The 21,343-nt window shown below is 35.4% G+C and overlaps 1 protein-coding gene across 4 annotated transcripts in view; it reads left to right on the top strand.

The window, feature by feature from the left end:
• The window catches only part of LOC121376311 (putative ferric-chelate reductase 1), a 40,085-nt gene extending 19,306 nt beyond the window's left edge, over nucleotides 1-20,779 (top strand). For all 4 annotated transcript variants that reach the window (XM_041504152.1, XM_041504151.1, XM_041504154.1 and 1 more), the window contains exons 3-16: nucleotides 1,327-1,484; nucleotides 2,469-2,557; nucleotides 3,714-3,819; nucleotides 4,413-4,613; nucleotides 6,430-6,531; nucleotides 7,524-7,689; nucleotides 9,233-9,355; nucleotides 10,024-10,139; nucleotides 11,539-11,625; nucleotides 12,058-12,126; nucleotides 12,477-12,576; nucleotides 13,465-13,611; nucleotides 14,813-14,883; nucleotides 19,354-20,779. In XM_041504152.1, coding sequence (XP_041360086.1) covers nucleotides 1,327-1,484; nucleotides 2,469-2,557; nucleotides 3,714-3,819; nucleotides 4,413-4,613; nucleotides 6,430-6,531; nucleotides 7,524-7,689; nucleotides 9,233-9,355; nucleotides 10,024-10,139; nucleotides 11,539-11,625; nucleotides 12,058-12,126; nucleotides 12,477-12,576; nucleotides 13,465-13,611; nucleotides 14,813-14,883; nucleotides 19,354-19,446 — 1,628 coding nt within the window. In that variant the 3' untranslated portion in view covers nucleotides 19,447-20,779. The remainder of the gene's footprint in view (nucleotides 1-1,326; nucleotides 1,485-2,468; nucleotides 2,558-3,713; nucleotides 3,820-4,412; nucleotides 4,614-6,429; nucleotides 6,532-7,523; nucleotides 7,690-9,232; nucleotides 9,356-10,023; nucleotides 10,140-11,538; nucleotides 11,626-12,057; nucleotides 12,127-12,476; nucleotides 12,577-13,464; nucleotides 13,612-14,812; nucleotides 14,884-19,353) is intronic.
• Nucleotides 20,780-21,343: the final 564 nt, after the last annotated feature.

Genomic DNA, 21,343 nt, shown 5'->3' with positions numbered 1-21,343 from the left:
TTTTTAATATTCTGAATCAAGACGCTCTAAACACTGGCTCCTGTCTAAATCAAATGAATGTTATGTCCCCAGTGTGATCTGGTTTAAACAGGTTTCACTGTTGTGATCAGGTAACTATAATACATTTTATTATTATAAAATATATTGTACAAATATAAGTACACTTCTGTTAAAGTAGAACATTTTTGCTATCAGTGGGTATCATCAGACTCACATCAGATGGCATCATCATTTGTAACATCAAGCAAATTCCATTTGTTTTATTTGTAACTGGTATTATCTCAGACATGGCATCACGTACATGCGTGTGGCACTGGGACACCCCCCCCCCCCCCCCCCCCCCCGGTCCACTGAGATCAGTCCTATCACTGAGCTACAGCCTTCCCCTTGTGTCACAACTGGAGATGTTTTCTTTTGTTTAATGACACCACTAGAGCACATTGATTTGTTAATCAATGGCTACTGGATGTCAAACATTTGGTAACTCTAACACAGTCTTCAGACTAAACTTGCTACATTTCCCCATTAGTATTGATCAAGGAATGTTTTGTTTGCAATTTGCAGGGTTTCTAGAATATTTATAAAATCAACTAGCCATGGGATCAGTTATTTTTAAAATTAGCTAGCCAGGATTAAAAATTCACTAACCCTAACTTTACTTTAAGTTAATACAATTTTACTAAATAATAGTCAAAATCGGATATGCCACCTAAAGAGAGAGATATAGCTTAAAAACACTCACATTGGGGGGGATGGGGATGGGGGACAGGATATTCATATTTACATATTACCCCAGTAGACTTTAACTGCAACATTTGACAAAAAAAAATTCATTAGCCATCGGGCATGGCAACAGTAGTTATTTATTAGCCTAACATTGAATATCAGTAGTCATGGGAGTGGGGCTACCATAATCTAGAAACCCTGCAATTTGTCAGATAGAAAAGCACATGTATACCACAACCTTTGATATACCAGTTGTGGGACACTGGTTGGATGGGTGGGGAACCAGTCAGAGAAAGGGTTCACTGAGGAGGTTTGATCCTATGACTCAAACACCTCAAACTAATGTTTTACCAACTGAGCTAAATCCCTTCCCCGGAGATACACATGTACATATTTAACACGCTGCATAAACATTCCACTGAGATGTCACTAATCAACTACAGTCGAACCTGCTCAGTCTGCCTCCTCTATTAAGCAGACATCTGTCTTAACAGACCACATTTTGATGCTGCCATTAATCGCACTGATTAACACAAGTTACACTGTATTCCTGTCTTGTTGTATGTAAGACATTCCAAATGTAACTATTTTGCGTTTCAGTTAATTTGACAACTGTCGATGACCAGGCTTTCCGCTCGTTCATGATCATAGCATGGAGCTACGACACAAACTCGCAGAAACTCAAGCCGGTTGCCGTGGGCCACTTCACAGCTGTCGATGGAACTCCTGTTGCTAAGGACTGTCTCAGTGAAAATGGAGTAAGTAACATTTGTGTCGAGGAGCAAACGCTTTAAAAATATCTCAGCAGGTTCTGTTGTTGTAATGGATTGTTGATGCGCAGATCTATTACTTGTGTCTTCTTCTTTTTCTTTTACTGATGTCTGAAACATTAAAATTCTGTTCACATTGGTGGATCCAAAGATAGGGAGTCACGTGACCCCACCCCCACCTGTTTGAAGTGTCGTTTTCAATGACTTTAAAAAAATTAATTAAATTCATCATGCACAATATACAACACTAAACTGTCCTGAAAACATGTCTCTGGGCATCTAAAAAATTAATGTTCTCTAGTGGTGTTGTTAAAGAAAACTAATTTTTTAAGATTTTCTAGGAAGCATGCCCCCAAACTCATCCACAGATATTTGGGAGCTTGCCTCATTTGCCTTCAACAAACGTAAATTGTTCGTTTTAGAATTTTGTGGGCCGTCCCTTTACCAAATCATAGATCAACCCCTGGTTCATATGACATTTTCCAAAATTTTCTTGTCTAAAAATTATTGATGTGAAAAATATGTAAGTAAACATTTTGTAATTTATCTTCCATAGTACTGAACACCATCAACCAATTTTCAGATGTGTATGTTGAAGTTTATTCTGATAGAAAAACAGGCAGTATTACTTCAACTAGTAAAAAAAGAAAGATATACAATATGAGCATAATTTTAAAAATGTATATCAATGAATTAACTAATTTTATTCCAACAGTCCTAAATAATGTGATATTCAGCATATTTGCGTTTTTGACCGAGTTCTATTGATTTATATGTAATAATGTTATTGGAATCAGTTTTGCACTGCTTGAACCACTGGTCATATTTCTCCCATTGTTTTTAATATTTGATGACTGTATCAACAGTTTCCAAACCTTTAATAGATTCAGAATATTTTTTTGTTAATTTATTCTGTTTTTGCCATTTGTAACACAAGGATCCTTGTTTTAATAAGTGTGTTTGTTTTTGTAGCATGCTTTACGTAGTGTCGACCAGTCACCCAAGAGACTAGTAAAACTGGTCTGGACTTCTCCACGATTCCTGGGACATGTGCAGTTCAGGTAAGACATTAGTGTGTAGTTAATTCTATAAACCAAGTTGAAACACCTGATGTCAAGAAGTTATTACTGTACACTACAGGTTGTACAACACCATTCATTTTGTTTTTCATTTATTTAATAAATTTAGCTGTTTTAAAAATGTTTATTGCAAGAATTATTTGAAATTTATTTATATTACTAAGCATACTATGGTATACATGTGATAAATCCAGGACATGCCAGCATACAGAATGTCAGCATAGGCCGTTGAGGGCATTAAAACCAAGACACCTCTAGGGCCCGTGACCTTTTAAACTAAGGACCGCTACATTACGCCACCTAAAACTACTCAACAGCAGAGGATACTACGGAACCGCCTACGTGAGGTAGGAATTCGTGCCAGACGTCCAGTTTAACCTAACTGCAGTGGTGCCACTACTAATGTGTCGCTATACCGTGGTGAACATTATGCGGCACTAGGAAGTGGACAATTCGGCGGGGGTAGTGTCAGGCACAGTGCAGGGCAACTTGAATGCACAGGGCTACATCAGATTATCGTTCCAGTTAACGCCAACGCAGTGTTCCATTCACACAGCACGTCTCACAACGGCTGTGATCGTATCACCGGATCAAAGCGACAACCACAGCCCCAGACCCTGCCCGAGCTGGCATCAACATGAAGCAATGTCAGGCTTTGTTAGTGTTTGTATGGTAACATCAAAACTAAGGATTAAATAATAGTATAAATTTTCTAGTCTTATAGAAAACAATGACTGGAGAGTGGCAAAATGCTATCAGCTTAATTCTGTTCATACCAAACAGTGAGCTCATGAACATAACAACAGAGTTATCTCCCTTCTGTGAAGCCTAACCACATGGCATACATCTGTCACAGGGATCACTCACATGAGTTCATTTGATTTGGCCTTTTGCAGGAATTAGAGAGAGAAAAAAAGAACTTTATTTAAAAGGGATTAACTCTATAGTTAGTTATGAGCTTAGCTTTCAGCCTGAATAGGATCTAGTATCATTGATCTGTTCTTGTTATATTGTAATCCAGTTGCCCTATCCCATTTCTCTGTGCCACAGTCAAATTACTTTGCTAAACAAAGTATTTACATTTAAATAAATTTAGATTTGCTTGTTTATTAATCTGTGAACTTTTTTTTTTTTGCAGAGCTACGTTCATTGTGGATGATGACACGTTTTGGGCACGAGAAAAATCCATCAACATCATTGATCCTCAAGCAAAGCCACTTGTTACTCCTATGCCCATGCCAAAGGTTTGTTAACATTTTGTCATCCTTTCTAAAATACAGTTCAGACATTTTTAAAATACTTTTTTTGTTAATTAAAAACACATTTACTATTGAGAAAAAATAACCACCAGTCATCACTTATCTGGGTGAAAGGAAAAGAATGTTTGTTTAATTATACTTTACCATCCCAACCAGAGCCCCACTGCTGGTTTATCAAAGGCTGTGGTATGTGTTGGCCAGTCTGTAGCAAAGTGCATATAAAATATCTGTTGTGACTGATTGGAAAAATGTAGCATGTTTCCTCTCTGAAGAATTTGACATCCAATAGCTGACAATTAATTACCGTAATCACCACCTCGGGTGTATTTTTTCTATCCCACATGGCTGCATAAGATGGATTCTTACACTTTTTAATATACTTGGGCATAATGACAGATATGTAAAATACATTACAAAAAGTGTATTTTCAGTGATTCTCTTTAATGTTCACATACACTGGGTTTTTTTTTACTGATTGTTACAAACCTCTTTGATATTATTTTGTGCAGACTTCCAAATATGGAAGGTATACATGCAATAAAATATATCATATTTTATTGTACCTAAACCATTTTCAGGTGATTGATCCCATCAACACGGCGTCGTGTGGTAAGACGAAGGGCTGCTACCGTGAGCCGGAGGGTTGCTGGGAGTTACACTGCGAGTACATCGTCACATGGCAGGACCTCGGCACACAGATCCGCTGGGAGATCGGCGGGATGACCGACGGAGCGGACGACAGATACATCGCGGTCGGCCTCTCCAATGACACCTACATGGTACGTTTCTCACTAGATCAACAGCTGGAACATCCCTTACCTGGGATGGTGGTACGAAAGTGTGTCTTTTTATCCACTGCCAACAAAGAGATTCTGCTGCCAAGTCTGCTTTGCATTTGCCTCATGTTCAGGGTTGGGGCAGGATGTAGCCCAATGGTACAGCGCTCGCTCGATGCGCGGTCGGTGTGGGATCGATCCCCATCAGTGGGTCCATTGAGCTATGGTATGTGCTATCCTGTCTATGGGATGGTGCATATAAAAGATCCCTTGCTGCTAATCGAAAAGAGTAGCCATGAAGTGGCGACAGTGGGTTTTCTCCCTCAATATCTGCGTGGGGCTTAACCATATGTCCGATACCATATAGCCATAAATAAAATGTGTTAAGTGTGTTATTAAATAAACATTTTCCTTTCATTTCCTTCCATTGCTAACGAAAAGATTTTGCTGCCAAGTCTACTTAGGATTTGCCTCATTTTCAGGGTTGGTGTGCTTTACCAATATTAATCAATATATGTTGTCAACTTAGCAAGATAATTGGAATGGTGCAGTTGCGAACAAGCTTCATTTTGACAAGCCAAGTCCTAGGAAAGTGGCAGTCCTCCTGTAGGCAGTGCAGGAAGAATGAAATAGCCTTTTGTTGTGCTTGCATTGGTCATACAACCCCTGTAATTAAGAAAATGTCTATGGCTAAAAACATGCTGTGGAAAAAACATTGACTGTAATTGCTGTGGAGAATTAAAACCTCCATGGCAACCTCCATGGCATTGCTCATTGCTGTGAAGCAATTTCAGGAGTTATCATACACACTGGACATATTCATTTATTCTAAGAAAGGATCTTCCACCTCAGTGAGAGCATTTAAAGTGACAGATGCTAGTTTTTAAACACACTGGCATATTTTTTACTATTAGATACATTTTTAATAATTGAAATTACATAGATTTTATTTGTTTAGAATATCCATATCTGTGTATCCAAAGTGTTTATGGTCATCCTTGTGTTTTTGATACCACCAAATGCATTTTTTTTAATTTTTAAAAACTTAAATATCTTTGTTATGGAGACGAGCTCTAGTTTATTTTTTAAGGGCATTTCCCTGTTTCAACATCACAGTCTTGTTTCACCCTCTTTATTCAAATGTGTTACAGGTTTGTAGATTAACCATATTTAGTTTCCATTTTCATGGGTTAAACAAGAGTCTGTGACATTAAGTAGTTTAGCAGTGAGGCCAATGTTCATGTAAAGAGAACATTATAGTTTCTATATTTGTTAAATAGAGGATATACTCTCCGAGTGTCAAGTGATATCATAATTTATCAGCACGAGTTGATAAAAGTATGAAATTTGAGGCTTGCCATAACGAGTGCTGATAAATTATGATATCACAAGACATGAGGGGGGTATTCTTTTTATCATCCATTATCATTCTTTTCATTTGCAACAATTGTAAACAATGTCAGTAATGAGGGTTGAATGTCACTATATTTGGTAGCGGTAGACTCGTAGTGGTGTGTGACATCACTAATGATAGGTTTAGCACTGAAACATACACAGTGACATAACAAAATAATGTCTTGTGATTACATTTTTACCAATCAAGAGTAGAAGAAGCGATATCTCCTAAGAGAATATCGCGGAGATATCGCAAATTATCACAATATCTCCTACAAAAGCCTTTAATGGATGATGTTTTATATAGAGGTATTGCAGGGAGATAACTCTGTATTATTTACTGGCTGATGTACAAAGAGATTAATCATTGTTATAGTTACATGTACTTGTATCGCGATGTTGTAGAAGTATATTTCTGTTTCAGGGAGATGACATGGTTATGGAGTGTGTACACAGCTCAGAGTTTGACCAGACAAGAGTCTACCTCTCTCGAAACATTGGTTTGTCTAACCACAGGCTGCATGAGGTAAAAATACACAAGTAATATAGTCTTTAAGACCAATTTTCATTGTTCTCCAACTGTTAAACATTAACTTTATAATAAAATTATTAATTATGAGCTACATGGTTTAAATCTCTTTTACTTTGTGTTCCTAATAACAAGTAAAAAGTGTTTTTTTAATGTCGCTTTCATGAAAACATTGCAAATCATCTTACAAAACACCTTGACTAAATGTTCCAAACTTTATTTGAAAACAAAGATGTCATCGTAATTCTTATACAAACACATTCGAGAATATTTTTAGTACAGCTGCAGTCAGGAAAAATCCGCACAAATTATGTCACTATTTCTAGGGTAATTTTTCCTTTTAGTCAAAAAAGAAATTTTAATACAGGATTTTGAATAATTGTTAGAAAACTGAATTAGCCTTTTGGGGAAATAAAAACATACATGTCATCTAATATTTGACTACAACTTGGCAAAACTATAGCCAATACATTTTTCATGCTGGGGTGTCGTTAAAAATTCATCATACCATGCCACTAACTAAAAGGTTTTGACCAGCTAGGATTGGCATGTAGTATATAGATATTATTATACAAGCTTGTGTGTTGTACTGATTTTATGAAATGAGTCAGGATTTTTATATTGCCCGAGTGAGAGCGAGGATAATACATGAATCCTGACACAAGTTTTGTAAAATCAGTACGACTCGCACACGAATGTAATAATTTCTTTATTATCCATATTATTATTGTTGTTTTCTTTATGAATAACAAGACCCAACTCAAAATGTTTCATCCACAACTAGAAGGAGACGACGAAATGACGTCATATTTCAAATGATCAGTCTGATCTAGGACTGGAGAAGCAACTTCATGTTATGACGTCACTCCCCATAATTACGTCATTACACTTGTTATTACACATGTGCTTTGTATGATTGTTATTAACTCGGTTATGTTGAACCATATGGATAATAAAATCTGTTAAGTGATTTTATTGTTGTCTTTCAGAGTCTGATCCAGAAGGCCATCGTGGACCAGGAGGGTTCGTACTACAGTGGACGGCTGCGGTGTCGCTTCCTGATGGACAAGTACCCCAAGGACCGATACCGGAGACTGTCCACGCTGTCCGGCAACGTCTGGCACCTGCTGATGGCTAGAGGACACGCTGAGCAAGGTGAGACAACTCTCACTAGGTTTGATCATTCAGACAAACTGTTATCAGTAGACTGAATTCCATTGGAAGTGTGGCACCCAATTTTCAGTATACTGAATTCCATTGGAAGTGTGGCACCCAATTTTCAGTATACTGAATTCCATTGGAAGTGTGACACCCAATTTTCAGGGGCGAGATGTAGCCCAGTGGTAAAGCACTCGCTTGATGCACGGTCGGTTTGGGATCGATCCCCGTCAGTGAGCCCATTGCAGGGCTCAGCCTGGATCAAAAATACCTGTAGCCATAATATTAGCCAAATGGAATTTTTATTAGCCATATTGAAAATGCCTTAGCCAAAATTGTTTTACGCAGTAATGTATAGAGTATTTATATATGAATATGAAAATGCATCTTTTTCAGCTAATTGTGTACAAACTGGAATAAATCTGAATAACAAAACCATATTATCTGATCAGAATCAAAGACAGCAATGGAGGTAGGGGCAGTTAATATATGACTTCGATTTTTCAGCAGGGGAGGTGGTGGTAATGCATTATCTTCAGAGCTGGAAGCCAGTACCCCATACACCCACCCCCACTTCTAAGGCCTATGACATTAAATTAACAGACATACAGAAATATGGGGGTGGGTGGATGTTTATAGAGGGTGTTGTGTTTTTCTTTCTTCCTTTTTTCCCCAAATAAACATTTGAGAGCTTTTTTTTAATATAGATCTCATTATTTCTTTAAATAGCAATCTTTATGTTAGTTTGAATTGCTTGTTTTTTTTTTTTTTACTCTTTTTTTTTTTAAAGTAACCCAACAATTCCCCACCCACAACAATTTCATAATTTTGTTTGTAAAAATTAGCCAATGGCTAATTTGGCTACTGACAGCACGAGCCCTGCATTGGGCTCTTTCTCGCTACGGCCACTGCACCACAACTGCTACATCAAAGACCATGGTATGTGCTATTCTGTCTATGGGATGATGCATATAAAAGATTCCATGAAGTGGCGACAGCGGGTTTCTTCCCTCAATATCTGTGTGGTGCTTAACCATATGTCTCATGCCATAAAACCGTAAATGAAATGTGTTGAGTGTGTCATTAAATAAAACATTTCCTTCCTTCCCAATTTTCAATTGTGATTGCATATGTTAAATTCCTATAAAACATACAATAACCCAAACCCTTGAATACAATTTTTTTCTAGCTATTTTTTGCCTACCAGAATACTTCCACTTACACAAAATCAGTTAATATAAATGTTTTTTTTATATTATTCTCATATCTTTTTTACAGCTACAAATCTGAGTGGTGCATTTTCAGTGAAGTTCAGTATAAAATGTAATATAACAGTAAAATAAGCTGTAATAGCTGAAAATATTTTACACTAATAACTTTAGCCATTGCCTTTAATAGTTTTGATTTTAAAATATTCATACAATACATTTCTTTACTTTTGCATTACATTTTGAGTCATATTGTACTTTTATACACTGATATAGATGCACACATTTGTTAAATGTGATATGAGATTAAAATAAAAAGTTTGTGTTTTTAGGCAGAATCCATCGTCATGGCCTGGAGGTGCGAGACTTCCCTCTAGTGTCTCCTGGTAAAATCAGCCTCCAGCGGAATGCAGACGTCAGTGGCCGTGCGTCATACCCTCTCGTCAAGGCACATGGTGAGTAAATCTCAATGACAAAACAGTTAACATTTTTGTAATCATATCTCTGCACAAAACAGTGTCAAAAGATGTTTTTACAACGACATGACTGCTCCCATGAGAGACTCTAGAGTGCTTCAACATAAGAGGATTGTGCATCCTTATTACTTTGTCTGTCACTCTGAAAACTGATTAGACAAAGTAAGACAGTTAGTTTTAAAAAGCTAATTGATATTTTTTTAAACATGCACAACCTGCATTATATATTGAGTCAGCAGTAACCTGGACCACATTACAAGTGTTATGTTACTGTGTTATTCCAGTTCTGTCCAGTGCTCCACAGCTGCCTTATTAAAGTCCTCTTTATTTATATTTTGGAAAGTGAATATAAAACAATTCCTTCAGGTTACTTTTCAAATACTCTGTACTCCAACAGCAGATGCACAATAATTGGTCATCTTCCTCAGAAATACAGAGCTGACCACAATAATTACAACTATCATAGTAAAAATAAATAAATTCATTACATGTGTATACTGTGTTAGATATCTAGTAATGCTAACTGAAGCATGTGCTAATTACTAACTGAAGAATGTGTTTGGGTATACACGTACAAACATTGAGTTTTTTCTTTGTACTTTGTATGTTGTATTCTACACAATCTGTGTGTGTGTGTATGTTTTCAGCCTGCTTGATGATCATGGCGTGGATCTTCTGTGCCTCCATTGGTCTGCTGCTGACCAAGTACTACAAACCCATGTGGCCCAACAAGAGGTTCTACGACACCAGATACTGGTTCCTGGTGAGTTCACCACATACACCTGGCTTGTTGTCTTGGCTTGTGGTCTTACATACACCTGGCTTGTGGTCTTACATACACCTGGCTTGTGGTCTTACATACACCTGGCTTGTGGTCTTAATACACCTGGCTTGTGGTCTTACATACACCTGGCTTGTGGTCTTACATACACCTGGCTTGTTATCTTACATACACCTGGCTTGTGGTCTTAATACACCTGGCTTGTGGTCTTACATATGCCTGGCTTGTGGTCTTACATATGCCTGGCTTGTGGTCTTACATACACCTGGCTTGTGGTCTTACATATGCCTGGCTTGTGGTCTTACATACACCTGGCTTGTGGTCTTACATACACCTGGCTTGTGGTTTTACATACACCTAGCTTGTGGTCTTACGTACACCTGGCTTGTGGTCTTATGTACACCTGGCTTGTGGTCTTATGTACACCTGGCTTGTGGTCTTATGTACACCTGGCTTGTGGTCTTAATACACCTGGCTTGTGGTCTTATGTACACCTGGCTTGTGGTCTTAATACACCTGGCTTGTGGTCTTAATACACCTGGCTTGTGGTCTTACATACACCTGGCTTGTGGTCTTACATACACCTGGCTTGTGGTCTTAATACACCTGGCTTGTGGTCTTACATACACCTGGCTTGTGGTCTTACATACACCTGGCTTGTTATCTTACATACACCTGGCTTGTGGTCTTAATACACCTGGCTTGTGGTCTTACATACACCTGGCTTGTGGTCTTATGCACATCTGGCTTGTGGTCTTACTACATCTGGCTTGTGGTCTTACATACACCTGGCTTGTGGTCTTACATACATCTGGCTTGTGGTCTTACATACACCTAGCTTGTGGTCTTATGCACATCTGGCTTGTGGTCTTGCATACATCTAGCTTGTGGTCTTGCATACACCTGGCTTGTGGTCTTGCATACATCTGGCTTGTGGTCTTACAGGGCACCTTACTGTGATGGGGCACACCTGGCAGGGAGATCAGCCCCAAGTTCAGCCAGCATACGTTTCGCTAACATTCACAAACTATTTGATTGGTTCCCGACGTGGCCATTTTATTTAGCGTGAAGCTCATAAACCAGTCTAGTAGACGTTTTTCTGCTCAGTCTATCTGAACTCAGCCCTGATGTTTTCTGTGTCTAAGAATTAATTTTTTTTTTTAATTATTTGGAGTAAACCCTATATTATTGTTTAGATTCTTTTTAATGCTAATTTATGTATATAAAAAGGTGACATTAATACTCATTGAAATTTTTTAATAAAAAGTTTTCAACTATTCTCTTCTTATTTTTGTCATCATTATATAAAAAAATAAACATCATCTATTTGTTTGTTTGTTTGTTTGGTGTGTTTATTGTATTGGTGATTGTGTATTTTCAGGGTCATTTCAACCTAATGGCGTTCTGCTTCCTGCTGGTTGTTATTGCATTCATCCTCATCTTCATTGAGGCAGGAGGATACAGTAATGTATGTACACTTAACTGTTCTATAACCATTTTCTAAAATTTAAACTATTAATGTAAATGTCTAGTACACATACATGATTTTGCTGGTGGGCCATCAGTGGCTTTATCATTTTAGCAGGCAGCTAACACCAATGCAACTCCTGCAATTAAGCAAACGTCCACGGCAAAAAACATGGCGTTGAAACAAAAATTGAATATAGTTTAAGGCAAAAAAAGAGCAGTAAAGAATTAAAAACTCTGCGGGGTTGAGAATGAAACATTCCTTTAAGACAGCATCACAACATGCTTTGGACTTTACATTTCAAATCATTTTCATTGGATCATTTGGTTGTTAATCTTATTTCAAGGGAAAAAACTTCGCTGATGTTGTTCCATCACATCCTAAAAATCTGCTAATACTTTCTATAAAACTAATCTTGTGTATATTTTCCAGGCTCCTGATCTTCCACAAAAGGCTCATCCAATTCTGGGAATCATCATCTTTGTCTGCATTCTAATTAATGTGAGTATCATCTATGTTACAGATTGTATAAATGTGTTAATTACATATTTTCGCTTTTCTATAATTAGCATATTCATAAAATGTTTATGACAGGAGGTGTGGAGAAAATTTTAATCAGTAGAAAATCCTAACAAAACTGATATCAAACATTAAAACGTATGATTAAAGACTCAAAATCCAGTCTGTTTAAGATCTTAAATTCAGTTTGGTTCAGCTTAGTCTTGTTTATTAAAAAAAAAAAAACTTTTAACAAAAACTACTTTTATGTATATTTTCAGGGGTTTTAGCTTCTACATAATGTATTATATAACTGATGTATATGTTAGTAAATTGTACGTTCTTCGTTGCAGCCAATTATAGCTTTAATACGGCCGTCTGAAGACCACAAGTGCAGGCCGGTGTTCAACTGGTTCCACTGGGCGTTTGGAACCATTGCCAACGTTCTAGCCAGTAAGTCAATCGGGACAGCCATCAAATATGTATTCATAAATTTTGATTTTAATGGATTAATCCAGCTTAATATTGTAACATGAGGGTTTTTTTTCTCGCAAATATGTACCATAGTACATGTTCCTGAATGACTGCACATCAGGTATGTGCTTTACCACTGGGCTACATCCTGCCCTATTGCATTTACTAATGAAAACCACAGAGAAATAGTAGACAGCAATTTAGCCAGTTATTGGTTGAAATTAGACATGTGGGACTGTAATATGTGCAAATCATTTGTCTATGGACAGATGAACAGACTTTGTTTTATTTTAATGAATTAAAACATTCATTACTGTAAACTGAGAATCAAACATGTGCATATAAATTTCACATCATTTGCAACCAACCTCAAGTCGCAAAATTGATATGCATGCATTATTTTCATTGCAGACATGCACTGCAGATACTAATAAGTGTTTGCAAAAAGTACACATCTGGGATCAATCCCCACTGGTGGCCCATTGGGCTATTTCTGCTCCAGTCATGTATTATCTTGTCTGTGGGATGGTGCTTATAAAATTTCACTTGTTACTAAAAGGAAAAATGTAATGGGTTTCCTCTCTAAGACTGTTTGTCAGAATTATCAAATGTTTGACATCCAATAGCTGATGATTAATAAAATCAGTGTGCTTTAATGGTGTTGTTAATCAAAACAAACCTTTTTTTCAACTTTAGTAAATACACATTTACACAAAAGGTATGCCTACTACTTTTAGTACTTTGTTTGACACCTAGTTTACAATAAAACAGTCAGTTAATAACACGGTCTAATCAAATGGTTTTAAAATTGTCTTTATAATGTTTTAACCAGAACTACAAATATTTCTTATGTTGTTGTTTTTTCAGTTCCAACAATTTTTATTGGTATGGATTTTGGAAAACCGAATGTCCCATGGTGGGCTACTTGGATTTTGGTGATCTGGTTCATCTTCCATCTAGTCATCGAGATCTCACTGGAGGTACACCAGTGCTGCACTCACAAGAAGAACAAGGGTAGGTGGATCTACTGACATTTGTATTAAAGACTTTGTCCTAAGTGCACTGGTGTATGAAGTGAGCATGTGGCCCCCCTCTTTGTAGCAGCAGCGATGGTTTTAATCAATTTTTACATATATTTATGTGTGTGTGTGACCCTCCCCACACTGTTTGGCACCTTCCTATGCCCGTGAAAATGCTGCTATTGTATCATGCTTCCAACAAATGGAGCCTTTTAATTGACTAACATTATCTAGCAGAGTTAGTATAGAAGGGTCGAAGGATAAAATCCCTTCACCTTGGAGAACTCATTCTCTATTTGGGGTTTTTTCAAGTCCCAACCAGTGCACCATGGCTGTCTGTGGGATGGTCCATATAAAAGATCCCTTGCTGCTAATGGAAAAATGTTGTGTTTTTCTGTGAACACTATGTGTTAAAATTACCAAATGTTTGACATCCAGTAACTGATGATTAATTAATCAGTGTGCTCTAGTGGTGTCATTAAACAAAACAAAACAAACTTTAACTTTATTTCAATTCATATTTATGGGTTCAGTTCACATATATGAGACTAGAGAACCAACCATTTATCAGGATAAATCACAGAATTGTTTTAGGGCAGATTTCTTTGTTTTTAATTGCTTTAGGTGGGTTAATTGCTTTCTATAATATATGAATGAACCACAGTGTGAGATAAGAAAACAGTTGGGGATTGATTTCTCTCATACGACAATAAATAAAATAAACACTGAGGGTTCAGTTTTTATAGCATAACAGTACTATAAAAGTAAAAATCCCCACTATAATATTTTCTTTTCAACATTACCTGTCCTCAAACAAGTACACTCCCTCACCCCCTATGACTAGTAATCTGGTCCAAACAAACCAAAAGCCAATGGGATGGCCTAAATTATTCTACTGTATGCTCTCTCTAGTTCTGGTCATGTGACTGTAACTTCCTTCTTTTTTCCTTCGCTGTTTGGTTCAGACGTCTTTTTATTTGGCTCTGATTTATTTGGAGTCTTTTTCGGTTTTCTCCAGTTTTTAAATATACAATATCTACAATATACACTATCCCAGTGTGCTTGTTTTTTTGCATACGTCTGGCTTATTACTAAACAAATTCCAGTTATCTTGTTTATGGTCTATAAAATACTGTGGATGATGTGTCATTGAGTATCACAGTCTTTGACTCTAATGTATTGACTGGTTTTTACAGAGAGGAGGAAGAAGTACGAAATGCAGAGACGAGAGAACCCCAAGCTTCATATCCCAGAACCGGAACCAGCTGTAAGGAAATCACTTTCGTTTAAGTTGTTTAGTACAACACAGTTCAGCAGTTAATAATGAGTTATCTTTGTGCATGATGTGTTGCCTGAAATAGATACCAACAACTTGTAAATGTATGATGCTTAACCCTAAGATTCAATTGATTTGGGGTCTAATTCACCAAACTCGACAACTTTGCAATCTTACAGTACAGTGAAAAAAGTATTGCAATGATAATGCGATTTAGCTTGAGAATATTTTTGTGAATTAGGCTTCAGATGTGCTGTGAAATTACCTTATTTAAATTTGGTATAGGCTTTTCAGCTTTTAAAGATAATTTCTGGGGGTTTTCTCCAAGGGGTGTCACATCCCTATAGTATGTTGAATATTTGACAACTAAAAGTATTAATCTTCAAAATATAACATTTCAATATATATACTACTCAAAAGAATTTAAGGGTCAAAAATTTATAACCAAATAAGTTTCAGAGTGTATTAGATTGATGATGTAAACTACACCAAAAATTTAATTTATTGTTCCATATTTACAAAAAACCACAAATAAACGTCACTGTATACAAGAAAGTCACATGACATGCTGTCAAAGTTGAAGGTTGTCAAACATGGATTTTATACATTAGAACATTCGTTTAATAGTGTGTGAATCCACCCCTGGCGCGAATACACTTGACACATCGTTGCCTCATGCTGTTGGGGAATGGCCTGCCACTCTGCCATAAGAAGTTGACCCAGATCATGAAGGATGGCCGGAGGGGCATGGTTATCCCGAACTCTCCTGCCTAATTCGTCCCAGGCGTGCTCTATTGGGGCCAAGTCAGGTGAATATGCTGGCCAATCCATCCTGGCGATACCTTGTTGTCTGAGAAAGTCCGTTACCACCCTGGCACGGTGGGGTCTGGCATTATCATCCTGCAGAACTGCCCCACCGCCAATCTGCTAAAGGCCTGGGAGAACCAACGGCCGGATAATCTCATTCAGATAGCAGATTCCATTCAGATTGCCATCCACCACATAGAGGGGGGTCCTGTGGTGGATAGAGATGCCGCCCCACACCATGACGCTGCCACCACCGAACCGGTGACGTTGTCTAACGTTAACGTCAGCGAAGCGCTCCCCAGGACATCTGTAGACATGAACCCGACCGTCGTTGAACTGGAGACTAAACCTGGACTCATCAGTGAACATCACTCGACCCCACTGAACACGTTGCCACCGCAGATGAAGCGTGCACCAGTGACGTCTGGCCATTCTGTGACGTGGTAGGAGTGGTGGTCGAACAGCCTGGCAACGGCAGCGTAGATTATTGGCTCTCAGATGATTGCGTATGGTTTGATCAGACACTCGAGTTCCAGTCGCAGTCCGCAGATTGTCACGTAATCGGCGTGCAGTGGTTGTGCGTTGACGTAGAGCCATATTGGTGATGTAGCGGTCCTCTCTATTTGTAGTGCTTCGGGGTCTTCCCGAACGTGGACGATTTCGAACAGAATTCGTTGCTTGGTACCGTTGCCACAGTCGGCCAACGACACTCTGACTGACACCAAGTCTCAGAGCAACATTTCTTTGTGTATTGCCATCCTGAAGCCAAGCAATAGCCCTTCCTCGATCTTCGATAGTCAGTTGAAGTCGTACCATTGTCGAATTTGGAGTGTGCACCGTACACGAACGCAAGCTCCAATTATATGGAAATTCAGCATTGGGAACATGGAATACACGAGTAAAGCGTGCAAATGAAGCGCTTTGTGAAAAAGCAAGTTATGGGCACTTAGACCTTTCGCTTTCGCCCTAATTTACGTGCAAATGTAAGCATGTTTTCGCCATTAGAACTAGTCGACAGTGTCAATGACAGTGGATTTTAATTCATTTATGGGTTGCTTAGACCCACTTTCGTCAAAATGGAACAATACCATGCGTGACATTATGGTCTAGCTAATATAATTGACATTCAGAAAATAATGTCGAAAATATCGTCTGACCCTTAAATTCTTTTGAGTAGTATATATATATGCTAATTAGATTTTAAATAGCTGGTTACCAAATTAAAATTACGATTGAAGTTAAGAAATATATTGCATAATAAATTTGCTTAAAAAGTAATTTATGAATTGTTGTGTATAATTAGCCATTTTTATGTGGTATACATTAGTAACTATGGCAATAGGATATTAAAGAATGACATGTGATGGTAAAAGAAAATTAATATGGATGATCTGTTCTAAGTGACTACATAATAACAGCTATGATGTAATAACAACAGGTACTTAGAACACAATAGCTATGATACAATAACAACTAATATGATTTGATACAGTAGATATGAATAATTAACAAAAGCTATGATTAAATAACAACATATATGATTTAATAACAAAAGCTATAATTAAATAAAGATATGATTAAATGACAACAGATATGATAAAACAAAAACAGATATGATTGAATAACAACATATATGATTTATAGCAACAGATATGATATAGAACAAAATATATGATTTATAGCAACAGATATGATATATAACAAAATATATGATTGAATAACATGATTAAATAACAACATGATTGAGTAACAACAGATATGATTTAATAACAACATAAATGATTAAATAACAACAGATATGATTTAATAACAACAGATATGATTTAATAACAACAGATATGATTTAATAACAACAGATATGATTAAATAACAACAGATATGATTTAATAACAACAGATATGATTTAATAACAACAAATATGATTAAATAATGATAGATATGATTAAATAACAACAGATATGATTTAATAATGATAGATATGATTTAATAATGACAGATATGATTTAATAACAACAGATATGATTTAATAACAACAAATATGATTAAATAATGACATATGATTAAATAACAACAGATATGATTTAATAATGATAGATATGATTTAATAATGACAGATATGATTTAATAATGACAGATATGATTGAATAACAGATATGATTTAATAGTGATAGATATGATTTAATAATGACAGATATGATTTAATAACAACAGATATGATTTAATAACAACAAATATGATTAAATAATGACATATATGATTAAATAACAACAGATATGATTTAATAATGATAGATATGATTTAATAATGACAGATATGATTTAATAATGACAGATATGATTGAATAACAGATATGATTTAATAGTGATAGATATGATTTAATAATGACAGATATGATTTAATAACAACAGATATGATTTAATAACAACAAATATGATTAAATAATGACATATATGATTAAATAACAACAGATATGATTTAATAATGATAGATATGATTTAATAATGACAGATATGATTTAATAATGACAGATATGATTGAATAACAGATATGATTTAATAGTGACAGGTATGATTTAATAACAACAGATATGATTTAATAACAACAAATATTATTAAATAATGACATATATGATTAAATAACAACAGATATGATTTAATAATGATAGATATGATTTAATAATGACAGATATGATTTAATAATGACAGATATGATTGAATAACAGATATGATTTAATAGTGATATATATGATTTAATAATGACAGATATGATTTAATAACAGATATGATTTAATAACAACAAATATGATTAAATAATGACATATATGATTAAATAACAACAGATATGATTTAATAATGATAGATATGATTTAATAATGACAGATATGATTTAATAATGACAGATATGATTGAATAACAGATATGATTTAATAGTGATAGATATGATTTAATAATGACAGATATGATTTAATAACAACAGATATGATTTAATAACAACAAATATGATTAAATAATGACATATATGATTAAATAACAACAGATATGATTTAATAATGATAGATATGATTTAATAATGACAGATATGATTTAATAATGACAGATATGATTGAGTAACAGATATGATTTAATAATGATAGATATGATTTAATAATGACAGATATGATTTAATAACAACAGATATGATTTAATAACAACAAATATGATTAAATAATGACATATATGATTAAATAACAACAGATATGATTTAATAATGATAGATATGATTTAATAATGACAGATATGATTTAATAATGACAGATATGATTGAATAACAGATATGATTTAATAGTGATAGATATGATTTAATAATGACAGATATGATTTAATAACAACAGATATGATTTAATAACAACAAATATGATTAAATAATGACATATATGATTAAATAACAACAGATATGATTTAATAATGATAGATATGATTTAATAATGACAGATATGATTTAATAATGACAGATATGATTGAATAACAGATATGATTTAATAGTGATAGATATGATTTAATAATGACAGATATGATTTAATAATGATAGATATGATTAAATGACAGATATGATTAAATAATAACAGATATGCTTGAGACTGCTGTTTTAATGTACTGAATGTTTGTTCTGCTGCAGGGTCGGCGATTCAAGCGGTTCATGCTGTTCCTGCACGTTGTCGTGACGTCCGTGATCACCCTCATCATGGTGATCATCATCGCAGTCTCGTAACCTAGTAACAGACGACCAGCACCTAGCACACTTACTACTCACTACTGCTTGCAGGAATACTGAACACTGTGGTCTTTTGCAGGAATCTGCCGAGTTGGTTTTAACAATTGTGTATCAGGCCCGTAGGAATTAAATGTTAATGTGAGAGTGAAGAGACCAATTTTAGAGTCATTGGCGGATTCAGGGCATTCACAGGGGACTTATGGACCCCCCCCCCCCCTCCCACACCTGTTGAAAGTGCCCTTTTTATATCTACAAGGTACACCACTAAATTACAATGTGTCTGAGCATCTTTATTTCAAAGCGTTCTAGCAGCATGCTGTGCGGCAAACTCATACTTGCCCTTTTTAACATTTTGTGATGCCCCCTTTTACAAAATCCTGGATCCGTCCCTGAGATTTATGAAATTTGTGTCACTAAATGGTCTCAAATGCAATTTCTTTTCAACATTACCTGTCCTCAACCTGTTGGGATATTTGGACCAGACCACTTGTGTGGTTGAGGACAGGTAATATATCTATAAAAGAGAAAACACTCCAGTTTCAACTATCTGCAACCACCTAGCAATGTTTTGATGACACATTTTGGCTGTTCACAAGGTTATTGGTTTTTTTTATTTAGTATTAATAAAAACCTTCAAAGATATATATCCTGAAGTGTGCAGGTAGGGAGAGCCCCACATAATTCCTATGGGTCTGTGTATTCCTTCTGTCAGATCATATAATTATATATATATATATTATAACATTGTGTTATCAGTGATATAGTGTTTTACTCACAGTTATGAATATGCTTTGTGATTTTTGTTTCTATTGATGAAAGATCTCATCCTGTGTTTAGGTGGACAACACTAAAAATTAAATACAATTGGAGATGTATTACATAGGTTGAGAACAAGAAGTATTGCAGATGGCACCTTTTTCTTCTCAACCAATGACAATTGTTTTTTTAAAATTTATGCAGTCATAAAATAAAAAGATACAAAATTGATTACAACAGCTGTGAAATTATTGGTGCTCAAATAAAACATTTCTGTATGCAGTGATTACAACAATAAAAAAACCTTTGCTCTCTACATCTGTATATATGTGGTTGTATGTGTGCAATGAAAAACATTGTTGGATATGTGCAATGACATTTCTGCCATACCACTTCATAGATCAGTACACAGTCAAGACTGGCATTTATATTAAGAAGCATAATTGCAATGCCTTTTAAGGTAATTAGTTGTTTTATCATTTTATTTTTACATAATAACAGGAGAAAAAAGAAAAAACCTTAAAAGAATACTACAAAACCAAAATTTAGTTTTTTGTTTATGTACATACCCATATATATATATATATATATATATATATATATATATATATATATATATATATATATATATATATACCTGCATATTATAATGGCATTAAATTATATGACGTGCATAATTATGTTTGGGCAATCTTTTGAGTTGCCCACATCAGACCATAATACTCAGTCTGCTTTATGCGTATATTCTGATGTAAATATAGACTTATACATGTATGTACAAACATATGTATTGAACATATACAATCTGTATTGAACATATACAATCTGTATTGAACATATACAATATGTCTTGTAAACATGGGAACATCAAACATATAATAAGAAGTACATATATATTATTTGCTTTTCATGTTTATATTATTCCTTGAAGCCATTTCAGTATCCAGAATAGTTGCTTTTTACCTGTGTTTCTATGTTAGTGCTATAATGGTATTTAACAGTTTGTGTGTAGTGTTAAATCATGTAGGTTGTGTTTGTAAAATAATCTCTTTTTTGTGATTTGTTACGATAAGTTTACTGTTGTTTTCTACTTTGATTGATAGATCATAGATAAGTGTTTAAGAGTCTGAATCTCAGT

The sequence above is a fragment of the Gigantopelta aegis genome, chromosome 6 (assembly GCF_016097555.1).
Source record: "Gigantopelta aegis isolate Gae_Host chromosome 6, Gae_host_genome, whole genome shotgun sequence".
NCBI classification, from domain to species: domain Eukaryota; kingdom Metazoa; phylum Mollusca; class Gastropoda; order Neomphalida; family Peltospiridae; genus Gigantopelta; species Gigantopelta aegis.
This window is presented reverse-complemented; position numbering and strand designations above follow the sequence as displayed.